This window comes from Choloepus didactylus, chromosome 6 (genome assembly GCF_015220235.1).
Source record: "Choloepus didactylus isolate mChoDid1 chromosome 6, mChoDid1.pri, whole genome shotgun sequence".
NCBI lineage: Eukaryota > Metazoa > Chordata > Mammalia > Pilosa > Megalonychidae > Choloepus > Choloepus didactylus.
In genome coordinates, this window is record NC_051312.1 from 84240306 (window position 1) to 84266974 (window position 26669).

Here is a 26669-nt window from a genome sequence, read left to right on the forward strand (position 1 = left end):
AACAAACTAAGACTTTAAATAACTAATCTCCCCAATCCCCCTACCTGAACACATACGGGCATGCACATGTATGAGAACACACATAAGCTGCTACTTCAGGCATAATTTAGGTTTTCCTTTGTACTCCCAGGACCTTGTCCTTTATCTGATACTTAGGTATTAATTGAACAAGCAAATGAAGGCACATCCTGTCCTTCCTGGAAAATAATAAGGAAAGGCTCAAATTGAAACCCAGTTCCAAATGATATCTTCTTTGTTGAGATTGATATTCTGTATTCTCACGCAATGTCAAGGCCCAAGTCATGTTGAAATTTTGGAGAGTGAGGCCTAGAAAATTCCCAAAACAAATGAGGTCGTTAGCAATTAATAATAACAAAAAAAAAAAAAAAAAAAAATGGAAAGAGGTAGCTGAGGTCTGAACTGGACCATTTGCCTTACCTGGGCCTGGAGAAATGGCTGGTCTAATAGAATAGTGAATGAATTAGTTGAAACCAGAAGCTTTAAGTATTTATTGAGCATAAACTGTTTGCAACACCTTGGGTTGGATGCTGGTGTTACAACTATGAGTCACACAGTTTCTGCCCTAAAGAGCTCAAGAGCAAGTTGGTTTCACTTCTCTGGGAGCTTCAGTGAAGTTAAAACAGTTAATGGAGAGATCTTTTTCATGTGTAATTTGTAATTTGTTCCTCAACCATGACTCACAAGGGCCCTGAAAACATGGTACCTTAGGGTTGTTGGGTGGGGGGCTTGTGTCTACCAGGAAGAAGGCTGGAAGGAGAGGTTTTAAGTGATCAAACAGATCACTCCACCTCCCAGGGATAGATGCTCTCCTCCCAGCCTCCTCTGAGGTGCCCAGTTGTCTGTGAGAGGCAGACAGATGTGTCCAGGTGAGCCTCTGTCTTGGACACATTCCACAGCTGTAGCTGCAGACTTCAGCCCTCTACCCTGAATCCAAGACAGACCAGGGCAGCAAGGCAAGTGAGTGGGATGATGCCTCTCTGTGCTTTGGTGGAGGAGTGGCACTGAAAGAAAGCAAGGACTGGGAAGGGGTTGTGGGACAGGGAAAGAGGTATGGAGATGCAGGAAGTGTGTGGGGATTGGGCTAAGAAAGGGCTGGGGAGCTGGTGGAAATTCCCCCGGGACTGACTTTCTGGATGGAGACCAGGGACTGAACCATATTGCATTTCATATAACCTGCTTTGCTGAGAGGTCCCTAATTGTTTGACTTCTCTCTCTCTGAGGAAGTATGAGCCATGGCCTCACTAAATTTCATACAGTTTTAGGCCTGAAATTTAAAGGAGGAGGAAATAGCTCCCCTTTAAATTTGGGTAGTGGCAGAGCAGTCAGAAGGAGAACCTGCAAGGGGTGGGCCTTGAGAAAGCACAATGCCATATCATTCCAGGTCAGTGTTCTTTCAGATGATGGTGAGCAAACGGGGGTGGGACAAGCATGTTAAAGGGCTTTGAAAGAGAGTGTTTGACAAGACACTGAAGATCCACCGGATTGGGAAGGAATTACAATAGCTGGGGGCTTACAGATAAGGAAAAAGTAGAGCAGCCAACAGACTTTTGGTCATACTGAGGTTAAAGCTCTGGGAATAAATGAGTGGAGAAACTTGGAGAGAGACAGGGAGTTCTGGTCCATAAATGGGGTGATTTCAGGATTTCAGATGAAGCAGATCCATATGGTCCCTTCCAGACTGGGAAGTGGTGCTGAAGAGACTATACATGGAGAGAGATATACTATATATACTAGAGGTAATCAAGTCAGGTCAAGAGATTGGGAGTCTAGATCAATGAATGGGTTATCCACATGTCACCCAGGGTGATTGCTAGGCCAAGAATGAAGACTACACTCAGTTGCTGAAGTTATCTATGGGGAGTCACATGTATTAAAATAAGATCCTTGAAATCTAGCTCAATATAACAGGCTAAAGGCCAAGATACTAATACAATGATAGTTTGCTTTTCTTTCCCTCTTTTGTACATATATCTCCCTCTAGGACCTTTTCAGCAAGGTGAGGTTTTTAGCCCAAGGTAGGATTCAGGCATTGCAGGGATCTGACCTAAAAAATATGAAATCCCTAAAATAACACCTCAAATCTTGGGTGTGGCCTTACCCTTAGAAGTTAACACTCCCTTGTCATTTTCACACCTTAATTTATGCTCAGCTACTTCATCCAATGAGGGTCACAGAGGAAGGACAGTAAAGTAAGCCCCAAATAATAGCATGGTCCAGATTAATACATGCTAACAACTAAAAATTCCTGAAAATGGAATAATCTGGGCTTTCTCCCATTACCAATGATCTTCAGACACTGAAGTCCCCAAATAAATTTAATTACTCTGTTCCCATGGAAAAATTAAAATCAAAGAATCTTTTTTTCCCATTTCTTTTTGTTTTGCTCAGTTATAGCCAGAGAACTCTTGCTTAGGCATTAGGGTTGAGTTTTATTTTCTCTTCCAGCATGTCATCTTGCATTTGAATAAGTGTCAGTTCTTCAACAAGTCCAATGGTGTATTATTTTAAGACAAAGTTTCTCACATAGTTCACTTTGCAAAGTTTCAGGGAGTTCTTAGGACAACCTAGAACATGTAACTGAAATGATGACTAATAAAAAAAACTAGAAAACACCATAAACCCATTTTAAGCAGAAAAGGGACTTAGAGAATATTAGGTAGCTCATTGATCATGCAGGCAAGAACATCATTGAATTCCCCTGCAGGTTCATTCCAGTGGAGATACCACTACAGCCTTCATTGAGCATAGTCAACTTAGACCATTTTCCCAAACCTGGACACTAGATACGGCCTCTAGAATATCTACCTCTGCTGTCCCTGGAAGAGGCATTCTTCTGTACCCTTTACTGGAATGATTCCATATGTTATCTGCTCTTTTATGCTCCTAGCTTCTGAGCTTGCTTCCTGCAGGTATGTGTGATCGGCAGCACTTGAGCCAAATGCCTTTATCCATGGTAGATTGTATTATTGTTCCTATCTATTTTATCCCTTCTTATGAGGGTAATATACAATCACATCAATTGCCTTGTGACTTATGGTGCCTCCCAGTCCATTATCAACTTGGCTATGTGACTGTCTTGGAGGCAGAGTGTTTCAGTTCCAAAGAGAAGCTTTATGAGACATTGCATCCTTTCACATTTTCCCGCCTCTGCTACAATAAAGAAATGTCCAAAATGGGGGCCCTTCCTTAAGCTTGGGTCCTTGAGGAGAAGACACAAGGAGCAGAGTCCTAGCAACCCACCTGCAGCTACGGATGTGACATGAGAGTGAGAAATGTTTATTGAAAGCCTCTGAGAGCTTAGATTTTTTGCAATGATAGCAAAACTGATTAATTATCTAGGCAGGCAAGTTTTTCTTCCGTTTATTTAGGTTTTCTTCAGTTTCTTTTAATGATGCTTTGTGGCTTTCTGTGAAGAGGTCCTGGGCATTGTTTGTTAGATTTATACTTAGGCTGTGATTTTTCTATGAAACCCTATATGCTGTTTTTTTAAAAAAAAATGTCTAACTGTATATAGAAATGCAGAGGATTTTTGTACATTGACCTTATATCAGCAACCTTTGTATACTCACTTATTAATTCTAATTATTTATTAATTCTAATTATTTATCAGTAAGTTCTTTTGACTATTTTACGTATATGATCACCTAATTCACAAATGTCAATTTTTTTTGTTTCTATTTCTTATACTATATATTTATGTTTCTTGCCTTATCACAAGTTATTAATGCAGGAATCATTTTCTACCTTCAGGTAAAATTATGCTCTTTTCATGGGGGTGTGGCTTTGTATTGATGCATGCATCAGTATCTCCTAATTAAAAAAAAAAAAAAAACAGTGGCATCAGACATTTATAAGCAGAGTTTGCACACCCAGAGATACGAGAGAACACTTTTTTTTTACAGGGAAGATTTCCTGGTAGAAGAACACCTAAAATGGGATTTAAAGAATGGTTAGTATTTAGAGAAAAGAAACAAAGAGGTTGACTATTCCAAACAAAACAAAAGATTGAGCAAGTGCTTGAAGGTGGAGTAAGGAAAAAGAATTTCCCTTCAAGGACCTGAAAGCATGCCAGGACAGGGCCACATAGATGGAGGTTTGGGGAACCACGAGGTGGGCTGGACAGTTAGACAGGAGCATTTTGGTCAGGGCTTCTGTGGTAGGATGAATAAAAGCCCCCAAACGTAACCAGATCCTAATCCCTGGAACCTGTAATGTTATTGTCCTAGTTTGCTAATGCTGCGGAATGCAAAACACCAGAGATGGACAGGCTTTTATAAAATGGGGGTTTATTTCACTACACAGTTACAGTCTTAAGGCCACAAAGCGTCCAAGGCAACACATCAGCAACCGGGCACCTTCACCTGAGGATGGCCAATAGCGTCCGGAAAACCTCTGCTAGCTAGGAAGGCAGCTGGCGTCTGCTCCAAAGCTCCGGCCTCAAAACGGCTTTCTCTCAGGACGTTCCTTTCTAGCAAGCTTGCTTCTCTTCAAAACATCACTCCCAGCTGCACTCTCTTTCCTCTTTGAGTCAGCATGTTTTATATGGCTCCACTGATCAAGGCCCACCCTGAATGGGTGGGGTCACACCTCCATAGGAGTATCCCACCGAAGTCACCACCCACAGCTGGGTGGGGCACATTCCAAGCAAATCTAACCAGCACCAAAACGTCTGTCCCACAAGACCACAAAGATAATGGCATTTGGGGGACACAATACATTCAAACCGGCACAGTTATCTTATTTGGGAAAAGAGACTTTGAAGATGTGATTAAATTAAGGATCTTGAGATGGGGAGATTATCTTGGATTATCTGGGCCCTAAATATAATCACAATTGTCCCTATAAGAGGAAGGCAGGTAGAGATTTGACACAGAAGAAAAAGGCAATGTGACAACTGAAGCAAGATGTTACAGTACTAGCTTTGAAGGTGAAGGAAGGGGCCATGAGCCAAGGAATGAAAGGAATGCAACTCTAGAAGCTGGAAAAGGCAAGGAAACAGATTTTCCCCTACAGTTTCAGGAAAGGGAGCTTGGCCTTGCAAACACCTGGATTTCAGCCCAGTGAAACTGTTTTGGACTTCCGGTCTCCAGAACTGTAGAAGAATAAATATGTGTTGTTTGAAGCCACCAAGTTTGTTATAGCAGCCACAGGAAAGAAAATATTTGAGTATATCCTTAGCCATAGTTCCCCTTTATTGGTTGGAATCTTTTAAAACTCAATTTATATTGAATAGTCTTTTCCTTCTTTTTTTATAAAAAATATTGAAACACAAATATAGGTATATATTATTATTTTTTAAGTCATCTGCCCTACTTGTTAAGGGATTACTCATATCACTGGAACAAGTAGAAAATGAATACTTGAAATATTCCCATGCAAAACTTCCATTCCAAACTTGTGCCAGCTTGATGCTTGATGTTGCTAGCAAGAATTTAAGGGGACCTGCTTATTCAGCATGCCTCAGTTGAAGGGATAGAGTTGTGAGTTACAAATGAACTTCATCAGCAGGGCCAAACATTTTTGCCTTAAAAGTAGATGAAAGAGGATTATGTAAACTGTCCCCCTCTTAAACATATGCCTCAGACTCCAACTCTTCTTCCCCTACAAAGATAAGTATTGAAAAATAATACTTAGATTAGGATTCAAGAAATGCCTATCAGAAAAGGATGTTAAAACAGAGGCCTGAAGGCTAAGAATCAATCCAATGAACAAGGAGAAGAATAAGTATTCTGACCTTGGGGAAAAATATATGTGAATGCAGAAGAGTGAAAGACAGCATGGTGTATTGAAGGAATGGGATTAATTTGGTGCATCTGAAACTTGAATGAAAAAAGGGATGTCTAATGGTTACAGATGGGGATGGAGAGGTACACTGTGGCAGCTCATGGATGGCCTTATGAGCCAGGTCAGGGAGTGTGAACTTCAACTTTTTATTTTAAAGGCAATGAGAAAGTGCTTTAAACTGATTTGTGTGTTTGGAAGATCACACTGGCTGCAGTGTGGACAGTGGCTTGGTAGGAAAGATCTGTGTTGAGGCTGAGCAGTGAACAAGTTATTCGATAATCTAGGCAAGAGATTATTTTTGTTTGGACTGGAATAAAGGCAGAGGAGATAGAGACAAATCACCTCAATCACACAATATCCAGGATGTAAAAGAAAGAGGACTTGGTGGCTGATTGATGTGGTGAGGGAGGGAGGTTAGATAGAGAGGGAGAAGTCAGGGATGATGACTTCTAGGTTTCTGGCTTAGGCAAAAAAGCCATTTCTATAACAGGAACATAGAACAGTCAGGGAACAGAGAATGGATTGGGGATTAGAGATAATGAGCTGAGCTGGACGTGCTGAGTTTGAGGGGATGGCAATGTCCAATAGGCATTTTTAATTAATGTGCCTGGAGTTCCAGAGATTGACCTGGCCTGGTTTGGGTGATGGAAGCCATGGGAGTAGGTAAGATTGCCCACGGATACTAGATAGAGGGGGAAGGACAGAGGGTCTACCTGGGTCATAGCCCTGAAGAACTCCGTCAGAAAGGTAAAAAGGACAGAGAGCCTCTCTACTAACTCCATCCTGCAGACATTTAATTCTGTCCAAACTCTTCTAGCTTCAAAGTACACATTTTAAAAACTCTGCCTAGAGCTATCTATTCTTCAAATATTGCCTGTTTCACTCCTTCTCTCCACATACAAAATTCTTAAGAGTTCCCTACTTCACTTTCTTGGTTTCTTCCCAACACACTCACTCCTCCCTCAGCTGCATTCAGGATTCTAGCCCCACCAACCCACCCCAACAAGTTTTCTCAAGGAACCAGTCTTCCAGTCCTTACCTGCTTGATCTCTCAGCAGCCTTCTGTGCTCTTGCCACTCTTGCTTCTAAATATGTACCTTTCCTCTGTCTGTTGTAGCACTGTCTCAACCGGATATCCTCCTTCTACATTGGCTCTTAGAGTTTTGACCAATAATAAAGAGCACACTCACTAGAGAATTGCGAGCATCTCATTGATTTTTCATAGCAAATGAAGGTTTATAGGGTGGTCATACCATTAGTTAGGGGTTGGGCTGGGAATTGTAAACTCTCATTTCTGGAGGTACAGGAGAAATATGATCAGTGGCGCACAGAAGGACTGACTTGAGAAGGAAGGGGTGCTAAGGGGCAGCGTAGTGTAGTGGAAGAAGCTCAGATTTGGGGGTCAGTTAGGTTCTCGGTCCCGGAAGCGTCATCCACCAAGCCATTGCTCCGGGCAGGCCAGAGGTTGCAACTTCCATAAATGACCACCAAAGGGCAGTATCTAGAAACGAGAGGCAACCTCTGAGCACAGCTCCGGATCCGACTGGGTAGTGCGTTCTGGTGTGCGCCCCTGCCAGCATTCCAGTTGCTCCTTTTCTTTAAGCCCGAGTCATTCCTCTTCTTTTCTCCACCCCACGGCGCTCCCCACCCCCCTAGGCTCCTGGGTTAGTCTGGGTATAGTAAAACAGCGTGGATTTGCCATCAGGGCTCAGCTCTCCTTGGGCACCTGGGGGGTGTAGCGGTCCCAGGGAACCTCGACTTCTTCACTTTTCACCACCCCTATCACTCCCTAGGGTCCCTAGAGAGGTTCCATATAGGAGGCTGCTGGGAGAGGAGGCACTGGCAGTGAGTACGCCAGGCTCAGCCCAGGCAGTAGTGGCGAGCTGCGGCTTGACCTGGCCTTGGGAAGTTCGCCCAGGCCAGGCGGGGAGGGAGCTTTTGCTTAAGGAGAGCTCAGACAGCCCAGCTGCTTAGAGAAGCAGAGATCTTTTCCGCTTGCACCTTACCCAGATTACAGCTGCCTGGAGCCCAGTTCTTGCTCAGCGACCTATCCAAACAGGAATTTCTTCAAACCCGTGTGAGACCCATTCCAAACTTGGCTTACCCACTTTGTCAGACAGGAATCTTCAATTCCAGCTTCCTATTCTTCACTGAAGAAATATGGCAAAGGAATGTATTTACAGAGCAGGGAAAACATGGTGTGTGTGTGGGGCGGGGGCTCACTTGGCGTGTGCTTGTGCATGTGGTGGGGGGATTGGTAATGCAGAGGAAACTGGGTAGCTGGGCTGGAAAATTAAGTTGGCACTACACTGTGAAGGGCTTTGAATGCCAGACTTTGGGATCCAGAGTTTATCCTGAGGGCTATGGGAGTCACCTGTAACTTGGTAAACAGGATCCTGACATGTCCAATGTTGCTGTTTAGATGGCAGCAGTGTGCAAGGTGGACTGAAATAGGCGGGGTTTGGAAGCAGGGAAGCCAGTTAGGAAACTCTCTTTGTAATCAGGGGAGAGGTTATAATGAACTCGGGGGCGGGGGTGGGGGGTGGGGTGGCAAACAAGAGGAAAGGCCATGATAGATTAATTGGAACAGCAACAATAATGTATGGGGGTGAAAGAGCAGAGAAATCAGGGTGGCATCTGCTTATGACTTGGGTGGCCATGTGGTTCCATTTACTGAGATCAGGAAGGGAACCAGGTGGAGGTTTGGACCTGGTCCTCTTTGGGGCATGATGAGTATGAGGTCTAGAGTCTATCCAGGGAGAAATGTGGAGGCAATATTAGGTTATATGGGTCTGGATCTCAGGACAGAGATTTAAAACAGAGTGGTCTGCATAGAGAAAGACAATTGAGGCTGGCACGTTGGAGTGATCCCCAGGGAGAGTACGTAGAGGAAGGGGGGGTGTGTCTGAGGATGCAGGACCCTGCTGGCAGCAGCACTGCCTGATTTTCTTTCCATGTCTCAGCTCATCTGCTTCTTTCATACCACAGCCAAGCACAGTCAGAGACTGATTCTCATATGGGCAGATTCTGGTCTACGTTGGGCCTCAAAATGAGAGCCACACCTCTCTCCCCCTAAAGCTTTTTCCAAATTTCTGTGATAAAAAGAATCACTTGGGGGAAAGGGAATTTCTGTTGTTTAAACAGATTTCCAGGCCCCTTCTCCAGGAAATTCTGATTTGGGGGTCTGGAATAGAACTTGGAGGATGGTGTTTTCAACAACTACCCCAGATGATTCTTATCAGGGAAGTTTGCGAAATGCTGTTCAGGTCTAAACCAAAACCTGTCTCTTGAAATCCTGTCCCAGACAGAGCCCCTGCTTTAACCTTGCCCACATTGCACCTCCATCTTTAACTCCCTAAATCAGTTTGGAGTGGGTTTTAAAAACAACCTTAGACTGAGCCTTTCCCTCTGGGCCCAAACCAGCCCTAACTCTGAAATGCCTCCAGATAGCTGAGTCAGTGTGGAAGGTTCTGTGCAAGTCTATCTACTGTTTTGGAGAAGTGGCTGAAAGCAATGCCCCTGGTCCATAACATCAGCTCTGAAAATGAAGGACTGTTGTACATGTTCTCCAAGTAGGCCTACATCATAAATTGATGGGACAGCAATAGATTCTGCTCACATAGCACTGGGGCCTTTGAGGGTAGGGGAAGCATTCAGGGTATCCAGGCGGGGGTGTATAAGGAGAATCAGAGCAGAGAGAGTCTGGGGTTCAAAATTACTAGATGGACTTAGTTTATCTGATTTCTACGTCACTACTCCAATGCCTTTTCCTTATAGGTCTTCTCTCAACTCTGAATCTTGACTGAATGATGTTCCCCCTCTTCCCTTTCATAGATACTGGATTTAGGATGCAGAAGCCCCACATCTTGGTTCCCATCATGGCCACTCAAAATGGAACTCTGGTCCACCCAGCATACTTCCTGCTTGTGGGCATCCCTGGCTTGGAGCCTAATGTACACTTTTGGCTGGCCTTCGCACTGTGTTTTATGTATGCCCTGGCCACCCTGGGCAACCTGGCCATCGTCCTCATCATCTGTGTGGAAAGGCAACTGCATGAGCCCATGCACCTCTTCTTGGCCATGCTCTCTACCAGTGATCTAGTCCTCTCCTCTGTCACCATGCCCAAGATGGCCAGCCTCTTTCTGACGGGCATCCAGGAGATCAAATTTAATGTTTGCTTGACCCAGATGTTCCTTATCCATGCTCTGTCTGCCATGGAGTCAGCCATCCTGCTGGCTGTGGTTTTTGACAGCTTTGTGGCCATCTGCCACCCTCTGCGCCATGCTTCTGTGCTCACAGGGCCTACTGTGGCCAAGATCGGACTAGCTGCCCTGGCCAGGGAATTTGTATTCTTCTTCCCACTACCCTTCATCCTGAAATGGTTGTCATACTGTTGAACGCATACTGTCACTCACTCCTTCTGTTTGCACCAAGATATTATGAAGCTGTCCTGCACCGATACCACAGTCAACGTAGTTTATGGTCTCTTCATCATCCTCTCAGTCATGGGTGTGGATTCCCTCTTTATTGGTTTCTCCTACACCCTCATCCTGTGGGCTGTATTGGAGCTGTCCTCTCAGGGGGCAGCACTCAAGGCTTTCAACACCTGCATCTCCCATCTCTGTGCAGTCCTGGTCTTCTATGTGCCCCTCATTGGTCTCTCAGTGGTGCACAGGCTGGGTGGCCCCACCTCACTGCTCCATGTAGTTATGGCTAATGTCTATCTTCTGCTACCACCTGTGGTCAACCCCATTGTTTATGGAGCTAAGACCAAGGAGATCCATTCACGTGTCTTCTTTATGTTCTCACAAGATGGCAGGTGAGCAGATAACCTCTCCGGTGTCCTCAGTCCCTACCAAATGTGGGAGGATTAGGATCCTGTGTGACACCTTGGTGATTGAAGCATCTAACTCACTGGGCTGTCTGCTTCTAGTTATCTAAATAGGTCTTAGATTCTTGTCTCCATCCTGTGCCAAAACAAAAGAAGTGATGACCCAGTCTGGATAGGCCATCCTGGAGAAAGATCTATGAATGGTGTTTGCATATATGGTCTATTATGGTTGCCTTGCCTTCTCCATTTCTCCTAAATAGAAAATACACACAGTCTTTTCTATGTGTATAGAAGAGAAGGCTGTAAATGCCACATCTCATGATTCATTCATGATTTATGATTTCAGTTATACTTGCTCCCATGTGTCAGTGCCAGTGAGTGTCTTGGGGGGCAGACATCAGTGCTATGAAGCTTCTTGTTTAGACCCCAACATTGTTACACAATGATAACTAGGGTTAATAAAGGCATTTGGGTTATAGTAATTGGAGGGAGGGGAGGAAGATGATGACTAGAAAGAAGAAAGTGCACATGAAATATTTAAATTTCCATATGTGCCTGTCTGTATATTTATGTAGAAGCCACCAATGCCTGTGAGTGTGCATCTATGTGGCTCTACCAGAAACTGTGCACCAGGGGGCTGTATCTTCTGATTGTGACTTGAGTGGTGTGTAGGTCTATGATTTTGTGGGTATATGTGATTTTTATTCCATTTGCAGGCATGGAGTGAATGCCAGCTGTTTCTTGGTGACTGTATGTTAGCTGTGCCCTGGCGTGTATAGGTATTCTTTTTGTAAATTTCTTCTCAGTTTTTGTTTTCACTAGTGAAGTTGTAAGTGTACAGAAAAGTCATACATAGAAAACTGCATTTCCATATACCATCCTATAATTAATGTCTTGCATTAATGTGGTACATTTGTTACAATTTATGAAAGAACATTTTTATAACTGCACTATTGAAAATGGTCTATGGTTTACAGTAGAGTTCACTGTCTTGTACAGCCCTATGGTTTTTTTTTTAATTTTATCCTAATAACAAATACACAAACTAAAATTTCCCCTTTTAAAATATATAATTTAGTGTAGTTAATTACATTCACAATGTTGTGCTACCATTACCATCATCCATTACCAAAACTTTTCCACCAACCCAAATAGAAACTCTGTACAATTTAAGCTTTAACTCCCATTCCTTACCCCTATCCTGGACCCTGGTAACCTATATTTAAGTTTCTGAGTCTCTGTATTTGCTTATTCTAATTATTTCATATCAGTGGGATCATAAACTCTTTGTCTTTTTGATGTTTTCAAGGTTCATCCATGTTGTCATATGTATCAGAACTTCATTCTTTTTGTGGCTAAATAATATTTCATTATATGTGTATACCAAATTTTTTTTATCCATTAATCGGTTGATGGCCACTTGGGTTGCTTCCATATTTTGGCAATTGTGAATAATTCTGCTATGAATATTGGTATACAAATATCTGTTTGAGTCTCTGCTGTCAATTATTAGTACCTAGTAGTGGGATTGCCAGGTCATACGGTAGTTCTATATTTAACTTTCTGAGGGACCACCAAACTGTCTTCCAAAGTGGCTGCAACATTTTATATTCCCACCAACAGTGAATGAGTGTTTCCCTTTCTCTATATCCTCTCCAACACTTGGCATGTATATATGGGATGAATAATGTTTCTGACGGTGCGTTTATTGTGTTTATGTGGTATCTGTTAGTTGGTATGTGATATACATCTATGTGAGTGTGCTGGTGTCTGCATTTATATGGTGGGCAATTTCTTTGTGTGTGTCTGGGTGAGTATGTTGCTTGTATCTTTTCTTCACATTTGTAATGTGTAGAATGTAAAGCATGGGGCCGTGAAATGGTAGCATTGGGACAGCCATACGTTTAGGCATGTATGGTGTTCATGTTTGGGCACATGTCTGTTGTACATAGTATTGTGATTTGAAATCATTTTGCATGCTATATGTTTTTTTGCACATATATGTGTGAATATAATGTCTGAATGATGTGTGTGCACACAGTTTATGAATCTTTTGTCTTAGGGCATAAGGCTGGTGTATATTATCTTTGGTGAATGTAGATTATATGGCACAGATGTGAATATAGCATCTATGTTCCTGGGCATTGACTGATGTATGGTGTTAGGCTTGTATGGTGTTGGCTTGTATGTGTAGGTAGGAAATTGAAGAGGTTCTAGTTGTCATAGCAGAAGTAATTTGTAAGAGGCCCAGATTTTTGGCCTGGGCTCAGCCTAGGGTATGGCTCAGTCTCTGGGAATGATAGGAAAGCACTGTGTTTCCTGTTTGCATCTTCTCAAAGGCCAGACCACACCTTCATTCAGATATGAAGAATCCAGGTGCCTCTGTCATGGCTTCCAAGCTTCCCTGCCTGCTCTAAAGCCCCTGCCTCCAACCCCAGTGGCAGGTTGCAGTATCTTCACCTCTCCCATTCCTTTCTTGCTGGTCTGCCAAACATGCTTAAAGTTCTTGATTGAAGGGAGTTAATGTTAATCCCTTCGAGGAAGCAGTGAACAAGATGGGGTGTGGGGTGGACCAATATATGGCACTACAGAGGCTCTGGATCTCCTGGGGGCCTCTTATTCCAGGTATGCTTATTTAATTTCCAGATCTTGGAACCTGACAGTTCAAAAAAAAAAAAAAAAAAAAAAAAAAAAGCTCACATTGAAATTCAGGGAAAAAACCCAAAATAGATTCATTTGAGGCAGAGGAAAAATACTGAAATAGGACTTCAAAGGTTCAAATCCTGGAAATGTCATGAAGGATCATTACCTTATACTCTCTCTAGCCCTCATTTCCTTTTCCATAAAATGAGAAACTATAATAGCAGTTCTGTTTTGAAGCTTAAATGCTGTGAACATCCTTTGTAAATTGTAAAATATCATGTAAACATACAGAAAATTATTGTATTCAGGGCTGGGCACATAAGGCGCTTTGTGTCTCAGTGCTCTCTTAGCTCTGCTATTGTCTGGGCCCAAATTGCAAGTCTTTGATGCTTTCTGTAATGGGACTCTTAGAGTAATTGTTTTAGAAAAAGAGAAAAAGATTAAAAAAAAAAAAAAATTTCTGTTTTTCAGCCCCTGGGGACTGAATTTTCTGAATGAGATCTGACACTTTTGCTGAGCCCTGCCCTACTCCCTTTCATGAAAAAAATATATGTCCATAAGGGAATTATCTCCTTCACCTGACTACTTTGCCTCTTAGACATACCTTAGCTCCACCCTTGCTAGGGTAGTGCTGGCAACCAAAAAAGCCTGCTGCATCGTTATGCAGAAAGTAAAAAAAAAAAAAAGAAAATCCTTTTCAGAATTTTTCCCCAGTCCCCAGTTTGCCAGTCAAGGGCTGGAGTTGGTACCTGGCTCTATGTGCCCTTTTCCTTGGGGCATAGCCTTTTTCCAGTACTCTGATCTTGCCCAACTCCAAAAGCCTCTGTTTTCTTTCTTTTTTTCCTGCCAGCCCCAGCTCTTCTCTGTGGAGGAGCTACCTCCAAGTTCCTTTCATGTTTGCTCTGGGTTTGTCTGTATTTGGAGCTTGTATTCAGCTGTCCAAATTTGTTAATTGAATCCACATTTGGAGCTTGATTGAACAATTCTTCCTTTACTCCTAGTGGAGACTACTTCTTTTTCCCCTGGGAAAGCGATTCCAAAACAGTGTGCCTTGCCAGTGGGGGAGGGGCACCAGTTTCCAAGCTTGGGAGACTTTATTACCGTTCTGCACTCTGATCTTGGCCCTTCCACCTGTTCCAGACTGATGTATGATATGTGTCTGGTCATGGACATCCCCCAAAGAGTTGTTCCAGACAGTTCTTGGCTGTTTACTAGCTGCCATGGGGGATGAAGTAAATTCCACACCTCCCTATGCTGCCATCTTGCCCAACCCCTTTCCCCAGTCAATGTATTTTCAAGAGGGAATTGAGAATGCAGGTTGATTTGCAAGTTTGTTCAGTGGAATGTACATGGAAAGCTTTGTAATAGAAGTGTAGCTGTAAGTTTTATAGTGGTGGGATGATGGGATAACAGGGTAAACAGAGACTCACTAAGCATGACAGAAAATAGTTGAAGTATTTCAATCATACCTTGCATTAGACATGAGAAAATCAGTGTTCTAATCTTTGTTCTGCTGATAACTGTATGGCTAAAAAAACACTGATCTATGGACATCAGTTTCCTTACTAACAAAATAGAGTGATGAAATAGCTAATATCTCAAATATTATAACAGAAGTACATGGGGATAAGAATTCATTGTCTTCTTGGCTGATGGAGTTTGCCTATAATTTTGAGAGCCAGAGAAGGTATTGAGAGCCTTCTGAAGCTATGATGCGATTCCATAATAACATCAATCTGGTGTTTGTGTAGAGGATAAGTTAGAGTAAGGGGAAATTGAAAGAAGGGTCATCTCAGCAGATGGGCCTAGAATGGAGAGAGCTTCTGAAGACACAGAACAGTGGAACAGCAAATGAGAAAGTATATCAAGGGTCGCATCGAAGAAGTTACATCTATATTATAGGTTACCCTTTTGAATGGTGAGTATAGAGAGAAATGTCAAAGGTGACAGCAACAAACCAGGTTTGGTTAGCTGAAAGAGGTTTGGCATCACAAAGGCTGGTCAGAAAAGTCAGTTTTTACCAAATAGAAATTTAAACAGAAAGGCTTGTTATCAGGGGTCAGAGGACCCTTTGGCCAAGTTTCCTCAAAGGAGGGAAGCTGTCTTGATCACCTTACCTTTCAATACCAGACATAATTTCACCCATCAACAGTAGGATCAGATAGTTTATAAAAGGAAAAAGAATCAAGTTGGTTTCAGACTTGACTAGTTTGAGGTGCTGATACAGCATGTGGATTATTTTGATAGGAAGGCATGGTCAGAATGCTTCAGATTCTTTTATTTGTTTAGGTATTGATATTCACTGAATGGATATATTTGGGAGCAAATAAATGTGCAATTTTGTGGAAACTATATTTTGAGTCTCCTGGCATAGCATAGACCAATGAGTACAGGAGTGTCAGAGCATGTGGCTGTGGCAGAAGGACAGTCTAGAATTGATGTGTCATCTGGTGATGACTTATGCACCAATTTGTGCTATTTTAAGGTCACTTAAGATGGAGGCATTTCTAAGAGGACTGGAAATACCCACGAAATAGTCAAAGGTCATAACAACAGTACTGAGGATTCCATGACAGTGAAGAGGTGAAGGAGGAACATCTGTGATAAGCAAGCATTGAAGCTGATGTCCTGTGCATTGAGCCAAAATATTCCCATCATTATCACCAGTGTGGAGATGCATAAGCCTAGTTCAGAGGTGGGCAAAATGGAGAGGAAAAAGCACACAGGGTCATGGAGGCTTGGTTCAGTGAAGACTCCAAAGAAGATCAGGGTATTCCCAGAAAGGGCAGTTGAGTAGAGTAGAAGAAGGGAATGGAGTGGGCCCGTTCAAGTCCAGGAACTCCGATCAGGAGGAAAATGGGAGAAGGACAGTCAAGGAATTTGATATTATGATTTTCAGGAACAGAATTCTCTTGTAAAATCTTGATTTCCCAAAAAAAAATTATTTAGCTTCCATTTATTTTTACTTTTCATTAAAAATTTGACATTTATCAGTTTCAATTTTGTATTCTTACCCATCTTTGTAATATGTATGATTCATCCATCAACTAGATCTTGAGATCCTCTTGGCATCTCCCTATGAAGAAAGGCTGTATTTTGCAGTCATCTTTGCTTGGTAAAGTGCTTGGCTTGTGGTAGATATTTACTGAGTATTTGTAAATTGTCTTGTGATATATTTATCTTCTCTGTCTTCTTTAATCACCAATAATAAGGTCTAGGCTTACGAGAAGAATCAACTGATTCATCAGAGGAAAATTGATGAATAATTGAGTGCAGCTAATTCATTAAGGTTATATTTATCTTTTTTTTTTTTTATTAAGCAGAGGGCATATCTGTTTCCAAGAGAACACAAAACTAAGAATTCATCTTAGTAAATGTCAGCTCACTCTGATGTGAGCTTGACATGTGTTTACTCAAAGGAAAGTATTCTCATTCTCATGAATCTGGATATTAATTGCCTTCTTAATGTGTAGCCATAAAATCTAGCATATTATTATGGAATCTGTCAGCATTATAATCCAGAAAAAAATAATTGTCCTCCATCACGTCTGTTCCCTGGAGCTTTAACACTAATTCCTGCCATGAAGGTCTCATAGAAATCATTTAGAAAAGATTATGCATCTGATATGAACTGATTATGTGTTATGTGATAGGCTTTGTCATAAATTCGTCACAGGGATTATTTTACAGCAACATGAATAGAGAGGTACTATTATTACAGAAGTGCAAACTGAACTTATCATATGGGAATAAACACAAGTTCAGAAGTTCAGATACATTGCTCATGGGTACAAGGCCAGGACGTGGTAGAACTTGGGTCTGAATCTGAGACAACATGGCTCACAAGTCTGTGCTATTAATTACTATGATATCCGCCTTATCTTTAGAAGGTAACACATATATAGAGAAAAAATTGGGAGGGAGTCAGTTTTTATTTGTGTTTTCCATTTATGTATCTCTTGATTCCTGCCATGTAAATATTTATTATTTATAATTTAATCAAGTTCATTACATGGGTTGCTTTTCAACATGCGTAAATAAAGTAATCAAGATTTCTTTTGAAGCAAATAAGGCAGCTGTTAAACATCAAATTCAGACTTTTATTTGGAGAATAGGTGTCTGTGCAAATAATGTAATGATTGCTCAAACCATTTTTGAAACCTTCCTGGGACCTCCAATATTCCTTTAGAAGCTATCCAAGATATTTTTCACTACTTCATAGGTACCTTCTTTTGGTATGAAATTATCTAACTTGACTATCACTGTTACTTAAGAAACTACTTGAAAATTAGTCTTAACTATTTCCCTATTTTTAAATTTACCTATATTTTGAAATATGTTTTCATTTTTTGGAAACCTCATGTTCTCTGAAGATGTTTGCTACCAAAATTATTTTTCTTATTCTGAAATTGTTATCCTATCCCTGACCAAACTCCTATGCACCAGAAATATATATCAAATTATGTATGTAAATCATAGACTATCTCAAGCTTCATATATTAGAAACTGAAGTTATTTATCAATTTATTTCCTTCTGTACTCTCTATTTTAAATAATAGAAGCTCCACACATTAAGTTTCCAAGCCAGTGGAAAAGTGGGCACTTTTCTTCCACCACCGATTATTTCAGTAATTGTACTTTTCTTCACATTTCTTCCTAATTCAAATACATGTATCTACTAGCTTTTCTTTTTAAACCATGATCCCAGTGTAAAGGAAATATATGGAACAACCACAAATAAGAAGAGGTTAAATAAACCATGGTTTCTATGAATTCTTGGTTACAAGTCTGCCAAATACAATCACAAAAATGACAGGAAGAATTCTTAAAATTTTATGGAAATTTGACATTGCCATGCCATTTAAGCATGTGGTCAGTGTAACTGGAAGACAGATTATAAACAAGGCAGGAAAATTAATCAAACTCATGAGGGGAGTTACTCTTTTGTGACTGGCTTCTTTGACTCAGCATATTGCCTTTGAGATTCACCCATACGGCATGTATCAATATTTCATTCCTTATCTCTTCACCTGTTGAAGGACATTTGGGTTGTTTTTCACTTTTAGCTGTTATGGATAAAGCTGCTATGAACATTCACAGGCAGACCTTTATGGGGACCTACTCTAGTGAGTAAATACTTACAGGGGAATAGCTATTTAAGCCTTTTCCACTAATATTAATGTATTAATCATAGTAATAGTTAATAGTTAATTTAAACTCCCTGTATTATACTTCCAAAATCTAGGTTCATCTCTGGTGTAGTACCCAGGAAGACTGCAGAGATCTTGATGCCATCTATCAAGTCAGCCTTGCAGGAAGCAGAGCACGGTGGATTAGAGGAGGAATTAGATGACTATTTTAAATTATTCCATTGCCTTCATTATTTGCTTTATTTAGTTTGACATAGAACTGAATTCCAGTTGAATGAATTATTCTTTTTCTATATTTCTGAATAGTTTTAACATTTATATGCAGGAACTTCACTTTGACCCATTGTGGGTTGGAATCTCAGCTTTCATCCATTGCTTTTTCTCATTTTTTCAGTATTTCCAAAGCTACTTTTGATACTGTGTATCCAAATGTGTGCTCTGAATGTAACATCAAAGAAAGGCAGCAGTAGAAAGGAAAAATGTACACTGAGAAAACACTCAATTCAAGCAACATATTCATTAGGTGATAGTGAATAAACTGCTGACATTACATGTTTTAAACTTGTTGAGTTTAAAGTATACTAGAATTGGGATCGGTCAACAGTGGTTCATAAAATAAGTGGAATCTAGCCTAGGTTTTGAATGATGATTAGAATGTAGAGTTTTAGAAAAAGAGAAAGGAATGTGGAGTTTCAGACTGGGGAAGCAGCATGATTCAACTTGAAGTTAACCTGGCACCTATGAAGAAACAGGCCTATTTGGAAACCTGGAAGTTGATAAGCAAGCATTTTACTTCAAGACTGAGAGAACTTGTGTTTGTTAATTTTATGGTTAATTAACATGGCTAGGTTACAGTGTCCAGTTGTTGGGTCAAGCCAGAACCATTCTCATTGTTACTATAAGGGTATTTCACAGATAGATTTGAATCTATTGTCAGTTGATTGCATCTAAGGCCAATGCCATCCACAATCAAAAGACTTTGTCTTCAGCAATGAGGGAAGTCTCCTTATCCAATCAATGGATCTAAAGCCAGAAATGAGGATGTCAGAAGTCAGAAGATTCCTGCCTCTAGTTCAGCCAGCTAACTTCTCCTGGAGAATTCAACTTCCCCTTCTTTGGAGTTTCCAACTTATGTCCTGCCCTAAGGAATTCAGATTTGCCACTCCACATAGTTGTGAGACCCAAATTCCTATAACTTATCCCTTAATATGTGCATCCTGTTGGTTCTGTTTCTCTGGCGAATGAATGATACAGATCTAAATTATTTTTTGCATAAATTGTTCTGATTAAAGTGTTATTTATCAGAATATTAATTTAGTAAATTTACATGCAGCTCATTCTACATACTAAGCTAAGCACTCACCTACTCCTTGAAATTAATTCTACTTATTAACACATATGTGTAATATCCTAGACATTTTTATAGAAACCACAGTACAACTCAAGCTAAATAAAATTATCCTAGTTTTTGCTTGCACCACATAAAAGTCCCTAAATACATACAAAAACATCTTTCCTTTCTAATCTCTTAATCAGTTCCAGCTAGAGGGTCTCACTTAGGAGTTTCAACTGAAGAAGCTTCAGCAAGTTCTTTGAGCATCTCAAAGTAAATTTCCTCAACATTAATCTTCTTATGTGTTCAATTACCAGAACAAAAGTCCCTCACATCTAAAATTCTGGAAATATAAACACATTTTTAAACCAAATCCACAAATCAATTCCTTTACATAATAGCATTTTGCAAGCAAAAGATGCTCTTTAAGCAACTATTCAAATATAGTAACTTAAATTCACCTTGGAGAAGCAGAAGAGAAAAAAGAATAAAAGAAAGGTGGAGTATTCTCCATGCCTATGTCCAGGTAGGACCTATGGATTTAAAACTCAGGAAGGTATTTTTCCATGAAGAATAAAATTGTGACATGATATTTCTTACATTATTACACAGAGTTTCTTCCAAAATACTCTTGTCTTCCCTGCATCTTTGGATATCCTTGCAACTCAGGATGATAATCCAAACAAGAAGTAAAATTCTATCCTGTGCTGTCAACTATAAAACATACATTATTTAAAAATGTTTCCCTATTTTGCCATTTCACATATTCTACATTAAGCTCCTTGAGTGCAGGGAAAAATGTTTTATAGATCTTTTAAATTCTATTGTTTCCCACAGGGTCAAACATAAAGTAGACCCTCCAGTCAGTGATGTGTTGGTAAACATAATCTCTTCTTTTTTTAATGAAAGTCCTTATTTATAGTATACGCCAACCCCCACATTGTAAATATTCCCACTGTGGCAGATTTCAAGCTGCCCACATGACATCACCGAACAAGGAGTTGTCAGAAGTGCCCACAATGTGCTCTTGCAGGCTGCCGTGAACTGGCTTCATCACACCACTACCCCCAGTGTGTGGGGAGGACATGAAACATCCCTCCTATCATCTAACACTACTTTTCCAGAAGCAATAACATTGATATTATTTCTTTAGGTTTCATCTCCATTTTCCTCTGAATTTTTTCTACCATTTTATACAACTGAGTGTTTAAACTTCTGCCAGCCTCTTAAATCAATAAAATCACTGAGTAGTTCCTTTTTCTCCAGGGACCAACTACTTGGGTCTAGCCTTGTATAACTAAATGTGGGCTGAGGATCCTGTGTTCTCTACCTTGACCTTTGGTTGGTTAAGGGAGCCATGGAAGTCCTTCTTAGGCATCCATGAAACCTCTGAATTTTATGGAAAATATTGCAAGTGTGTTTACCTGTGTTTTTTTCTGAGGAGAGGGTTCATGGATTTCATGAGATTCCAAAGAGACCATTGTGCAGGAAGATATTAAGAATCTTTGCCCTCATCTACCTTGCACTGTACTTCATTATGATTTCCAGTTCTCTGAAGTGCCCATTTCCTATGATGGATCAGCAGATGTCTCTAATCCCTGAAGTTCTGGACTGTTCAGCCCTGGATGCTGACCTATGGCTTACATGCTACGGCTTATCTATTTCCACCTTTTGTACTATTTATCATCCATGCAAAAAATAAGCTAACATGTACAAAAGAAGTCTACCAACACTTTCTGAAGACATGGTGTAGGGATTCATGAGATCCTGCTTTTAGTTCTGCTGTTATAGTATTTCTCCTAGAATGCTGTTGGTAGAGGATGTGCTACACTGCAGAAGAGCATGGCACATAAAATACAGAAAACCTGGATTCAAATCTCAACCCTGCCCTATGTTAGCTGTGTGGCCTTTGGTGCCATGAATATTTCTAGGCTTCAGTTTCTTCATGATATTGTATATATCATTGGGCTGTTTGAGGAATAAATAGAATACAACTGAAAAGCATTTAGTATAATGCCTACCATAAAATAAGATGTCAACAGATGTTAGTTGCTATGAATATTAATTTTGTTCTTTCATTATTATTATTTTTCTGTTTCCCTTAATGGATTATTAATTCCATTAGGTAATATAATTATAATTAATAAAAGTATTGCTTTTTACAGTGAAAGTCACTTTTTTCAGGTTTGGCTAAAGCTTAATTATCTGTTTATTTTGTAAGGAGCAGATTGAGTATAGTTTTGTGGATCTGTTTGGATTTTACACTGTAGATAATGGGATTGAGTACAGGGGGCAGAAGCAGGTATGTATTAGCCAGCATTGAATGGACTATTTTAGGGGCTGACTGACCATAACGATGCAGCAAGGACAGGCTGATCATGGGGATGTAGAAAACAGCAACTGCTCCCATGTGGGACACACAGGTGCTAAAGACCTTGTGCCACTCTTCAGGGGAGGTGATCCTGAGGACAGAGTGAATAATCAGGATGTAAGACAGGGCAATGCACGGTGTATCTATCCCTGTGGTCAGGATGAGATCAATTAATCCACAGATGCTGTTGGCCTGAGTATCCGAACATGCTAATCTAATCACGTCTGGATAGTAACAGTAGGAGTGGGAGAGGGCATTAGCTCTACAGAAAGAGAGATGCTTAAGGAGCAAAAGTAGTGGTACTATTCATACCACAGTACATACAATCATCAGGACACCCATCTGAATGATTCTGGAATTAGTGAGGATAGTGGCATACCTCAGGGGATCACAGATTGCCACATATTGGTCAAAGGCCATGGCCACGAGCACCCCAGACTTCAAGAAGCTGAATCCATGAAGAAGAAACATCCGGATAATGCAAGTATCTAAACTAATTTCACTTGCATCAAACCAGAGGATGGCTAAAGTTGTTGACATTGTAGAAACAGTCAAGCCCAGGTCAGCAGCTGACAGTATGGACAGGAAATAGTACATGGGCTCATGGAGACTCTGCTGGGTAATGATGATACACAGGATCAAGCCATTCCCTGAGAGGGCAGTGGCATAGAGACAGCAATACAGGATGGAGATCCAGGCATAGACAGACTGTAGGCCAGGAATGCCAGTCAACAAGAAGGTTGGAAATTTGGATGTCAAGTTGATTAAGATCTCCATGTTGTCCTGGTGCTCTAGCATTTGTTTTCCCAATGCTCACAACCTATAGAAATAATAAATTATTATTCAAAAATAACTAGATTTCTTTCAGTTTAGGAGAGTCATCCAAGGTCATAGATGAGTTCTCTATCATTGAGAAAACTCTAAATCAAACTCTAGTATTCATCTACTATTCATAGTCTGACATTTACCAAATATGTATGTATTTTCAGCCTTAAATTCAAGGAAAATATGTCCATATAATTTAAAACATTTTGATGATTATTTTTTATATTGCCAGAATTTTAAATTTTTTTCATCAGATCACAAGAGCTTATAACTAGAGACTTATTTAAGAAAAGTCAATGCATTTATTTATTTATTTTTATTGAAAATGTCTATTTATTCACAAATTTTAACATATTCAGACTCAAACTATTTGGCATTGTGGGAGGGGTTCATGTCAATTTCTTTTTGTTTGAAAAGAAACAAACTCTGAGTGATCTGACCTACCCCAGAGATTTCAGGAAGTAATTTTGCAGAGCTAGTGTGGCTATTAAGAAGATAATCAAAGTGAATTTTAGGGCAGGAGTTGAAATGGCTCCTGTCAACTAGTATGCCCCTTTAACAAGTAGATGAGTCCATTGTGGAGAGAGTCAAGATGTTTCTGTTATCTGTGCCCTCACTTCTGGATATGTTTTGTGTCCACATGACTAAGGGAAATCTACCTGAAGAGTTCTGTGTGTCTGCAGTGGCCGTGAATCTCCAGGTACAGATTTTTTCCTGTATTATCAATTTGGGAGTTGTGTAAATTCATTTTAATTCAACAGAGTGGGTGAAAAATTTCAGAGAATAGAATCATAAAAGAAAACCAGGGAAAGCAGAAATCTATAGAAGCTATAAGAAAAGAATATAGACACTAAAACAAGATGTGACTACATGGGTTTATAGGAGGTGTAAAAACCAAGAGAGTATAGTGGTACAACTGGGTGGCAAATGAATAAGAGTGTCAAATTGTTTGAGAGGTCAAGTATCAAATGCAGCTAAGAGGATGTTAGTGATCCTGGAATAAACAACTGAAGCATAGCACGGAAGCCAAGAACCTGCTACCGTGGCTTCAGGAATCAATGGAAAAATAAATGTGCTAACAAGTTCGTATTATTTCTACAAACTTGGCAGTGAAGGCAGGGAGAGAATGAGACCATGACTAAAGGAGGCTGTAAGGTGGATGAAAGATTTTTGCAAGATGGGAGAGTCTTAGAGAAATGTATTTGTTTATTACACACTGAGGTTACAGATGCAGTAGATAGGAAGAGTTTGAAAGTATATGAGAGAGGGATTCATTGGTACAGAGACTTTTTAAAGAAAATAGGTGACTGAATACAGGGCATGAGAATAATTAGCCCTCAAAAAGGTGAGGATCATCAGTTCCACTAACAATAGAGTTAGTGGCAAACGAGTCAGTTGGTGTGGGACTGTGTAAGGGAATTATCAACCACTATGCACTGTTCCTTTGTGAAATATTTTGGGGAAATTTACTGTTGTTCAAGAAGTAAGAAGTGATATAGGCTGGCTTGAGGATAAGGTGAAGGTTTTCAGCACGTGTTATAGAGAATAGAGATAGTTGACTCAGTAGCACGTGGAAATATTATTAAGCATTGCTAATTAAAATTTTATAAGTATGCATAAAATAATACATTTAAATTGCTAGAAATTAGTTCTAGGAAGATAGCATTGAATAATAAAATATATAGTAAGTATTGTTAGTATTTGTATTATGCAATCAAGATTTTAAAATATTGGGTGTCAGAGTTTGACCTCTATTTCCTGAGAGTAAATATCCTATAATAGGTTATTCTGTTAACATTCCCTTTATGATATCTTTCCTTAGTTCCATTTTAATCTGTAGCTCCCTGAGTTTCAATTCAATCTGAGAAAAATACATTAAAATATTTAACTGCAGACTAGTAGGGAGCAGATAACTGTGTTATATGGATCTCTAAGGGCAGGGTGAACACTAATGTATCTAACTTTTCTGTAAGCCCGTCTGAGTATTTGTAAATAGGCAACAATCAATGCACAACATAGAAAAAATGAATACCTTTCTCTACCTTCTTACCAGCTTCATGTGGTTAGGGGAAACTTTTCTGTCTTCACCAGAGAGAACAGGCTACAGTTTGGGAGTCATGGATTTATAAAAAAATATAACTGAACTGTGCAGCCATCAGTAGGATGTAAATCTCCCTGGGACCATGGATAGAGGAAAACTGACATCCTTCTCTCTCCATCTATAAAAACAGGGCAGGGCTGTGTAATCTCAGCAGGGTTTTAGCTACTAACTCAAGTGACCCATGGTCCCCAGGGACATGAAATGCAAAGCAAAAGAAACCAAATCCTACATAGGAATATAAATCATTGTCTCCACCTTCAAGGAGTATTAGTATGCTGGGAAGATAAGAAAGTAAACCAAATTCACTGGAAAAATATGTTGAAAATGAAGAGAGAAGGAAATTTGCAGCCCTGTCTCTAGTCCCATGTTCCTACATTACCACTTTGACACCTACGGAAGATATGTACATTCCCAAACCCATGTCTGTCCAGTAGTCACTTGATTTTCCCCCACAAAGGGGTCATTTGCTGATGTATTTATTGGACTCCATTTTGTGAAAAGCCAGTCCCTGTGGGTAAATGATGAATGCTCATGTGCATGTGTTCTTGTGCTCTTACTTGCTGTTTTCCTGTTGTAATAAGCTTAAGGGCCTGAACTGTTGAGGGAATTTGGCCATCCTTGGCAGCATGGGCAGTTGAGTAATGGATGAGGACTGCTTTGCAGACCTTGCAATTTTAGATTCATAGGAAAGGAGAAGATCACATCCAAATGTTATGTTGTTGCTTTATTGAGAAACCCCACATTGGCAATAGAGGGATTATATATGAATAAAAATAGTAATTTGTTCCTCATTTAGTTATTCTTCTTTAATTTCTATGTGGCTATTATTCCTAAGCTTCCTTTTGGAAACAAAGCCTTTCAAAAAATAGAGAATTCCAGATCTCCTCTTTGATGGTCCATACCTAAGACAGACACATAGAAAACTGGAACCTAAACATTGAGACTTCATTTCATCTTCATTAGAGAGGGGGAGTGCTGAAATCTGCAGTCAGAAATCCCACCTCCATGGTGTTTCTTTCCTTTTCTGGCTTTGGGAACTCCAGCCTCAAAAGAGAAAATAGAGGTAGTGAGTTCAGGTATAGCAGACTGAGACTCAATATTAATGTTTTGCATGACAAGGTGGGACAGCAGGACCTCCCTCACCTGCAGCTTCATGCTCATCTTCTAGGAGATGCCTGGACCATGGAGCTTCCGTCCTCATTCCAATTCCTACCATTAGGGTTATCTCCTGACCTGTCATCACCAACTGAATCACTAACCCCATCCCTACTGTCAGTGCTGCCAAAATGATCAGCACCACTGTCAGCATTCTCAGTGCTAATTTTCATTTTCTCATCTCCAACCATATAATGGTTCCAAAAAATTGCCAGACACTATCATCCTCCAGCCTTTGTACATTCTTCTGTAGTCCTCAAATGTTCTTTGCTCCTTATCCTAAACTGATTCTTCCAGATTCAGAAAATATGTTTATTCATATGCTCAATACAATTAATTTATCTTCAGATACAATTAATTTAGCGTTCCCTTTGCTATGTAAGTTCTTCAATTGAGTAACATAAGAACAATAGTTTGGAGTTGGACTTGTATTTTAGTTACAGCTCAGTCACTTA

The 26669-nt window shown here is 40.2% G+C and overlaps 1 protein-coding gene and 1 pseudogene across 1 annotated transcript; one reads left to right on the top strand and one right to left on the bottom strand.

Moving 5' to 3' along the window:
* The first annotated feature begins 9653 nt into the window (after positions 1–9653).
* On the top strand, positions 9654–10628 carry LOC119538834 (olfactory receptor 51D1-like). The gene is given in 1 exon segment (XM_037842028.1): positions 9654–10628. A coding segment is annotated over 1 exon segment (975 nt).
* Positions 10629–21971: 11343 nt separating this feature from the next.
* LOC119538357 lies at positions 21972–22931 on the bottom strand (annotated as a pseudogene).
* Between the last annotated feature and the right edge of the window lie 3738 nt (positions 22932–26669).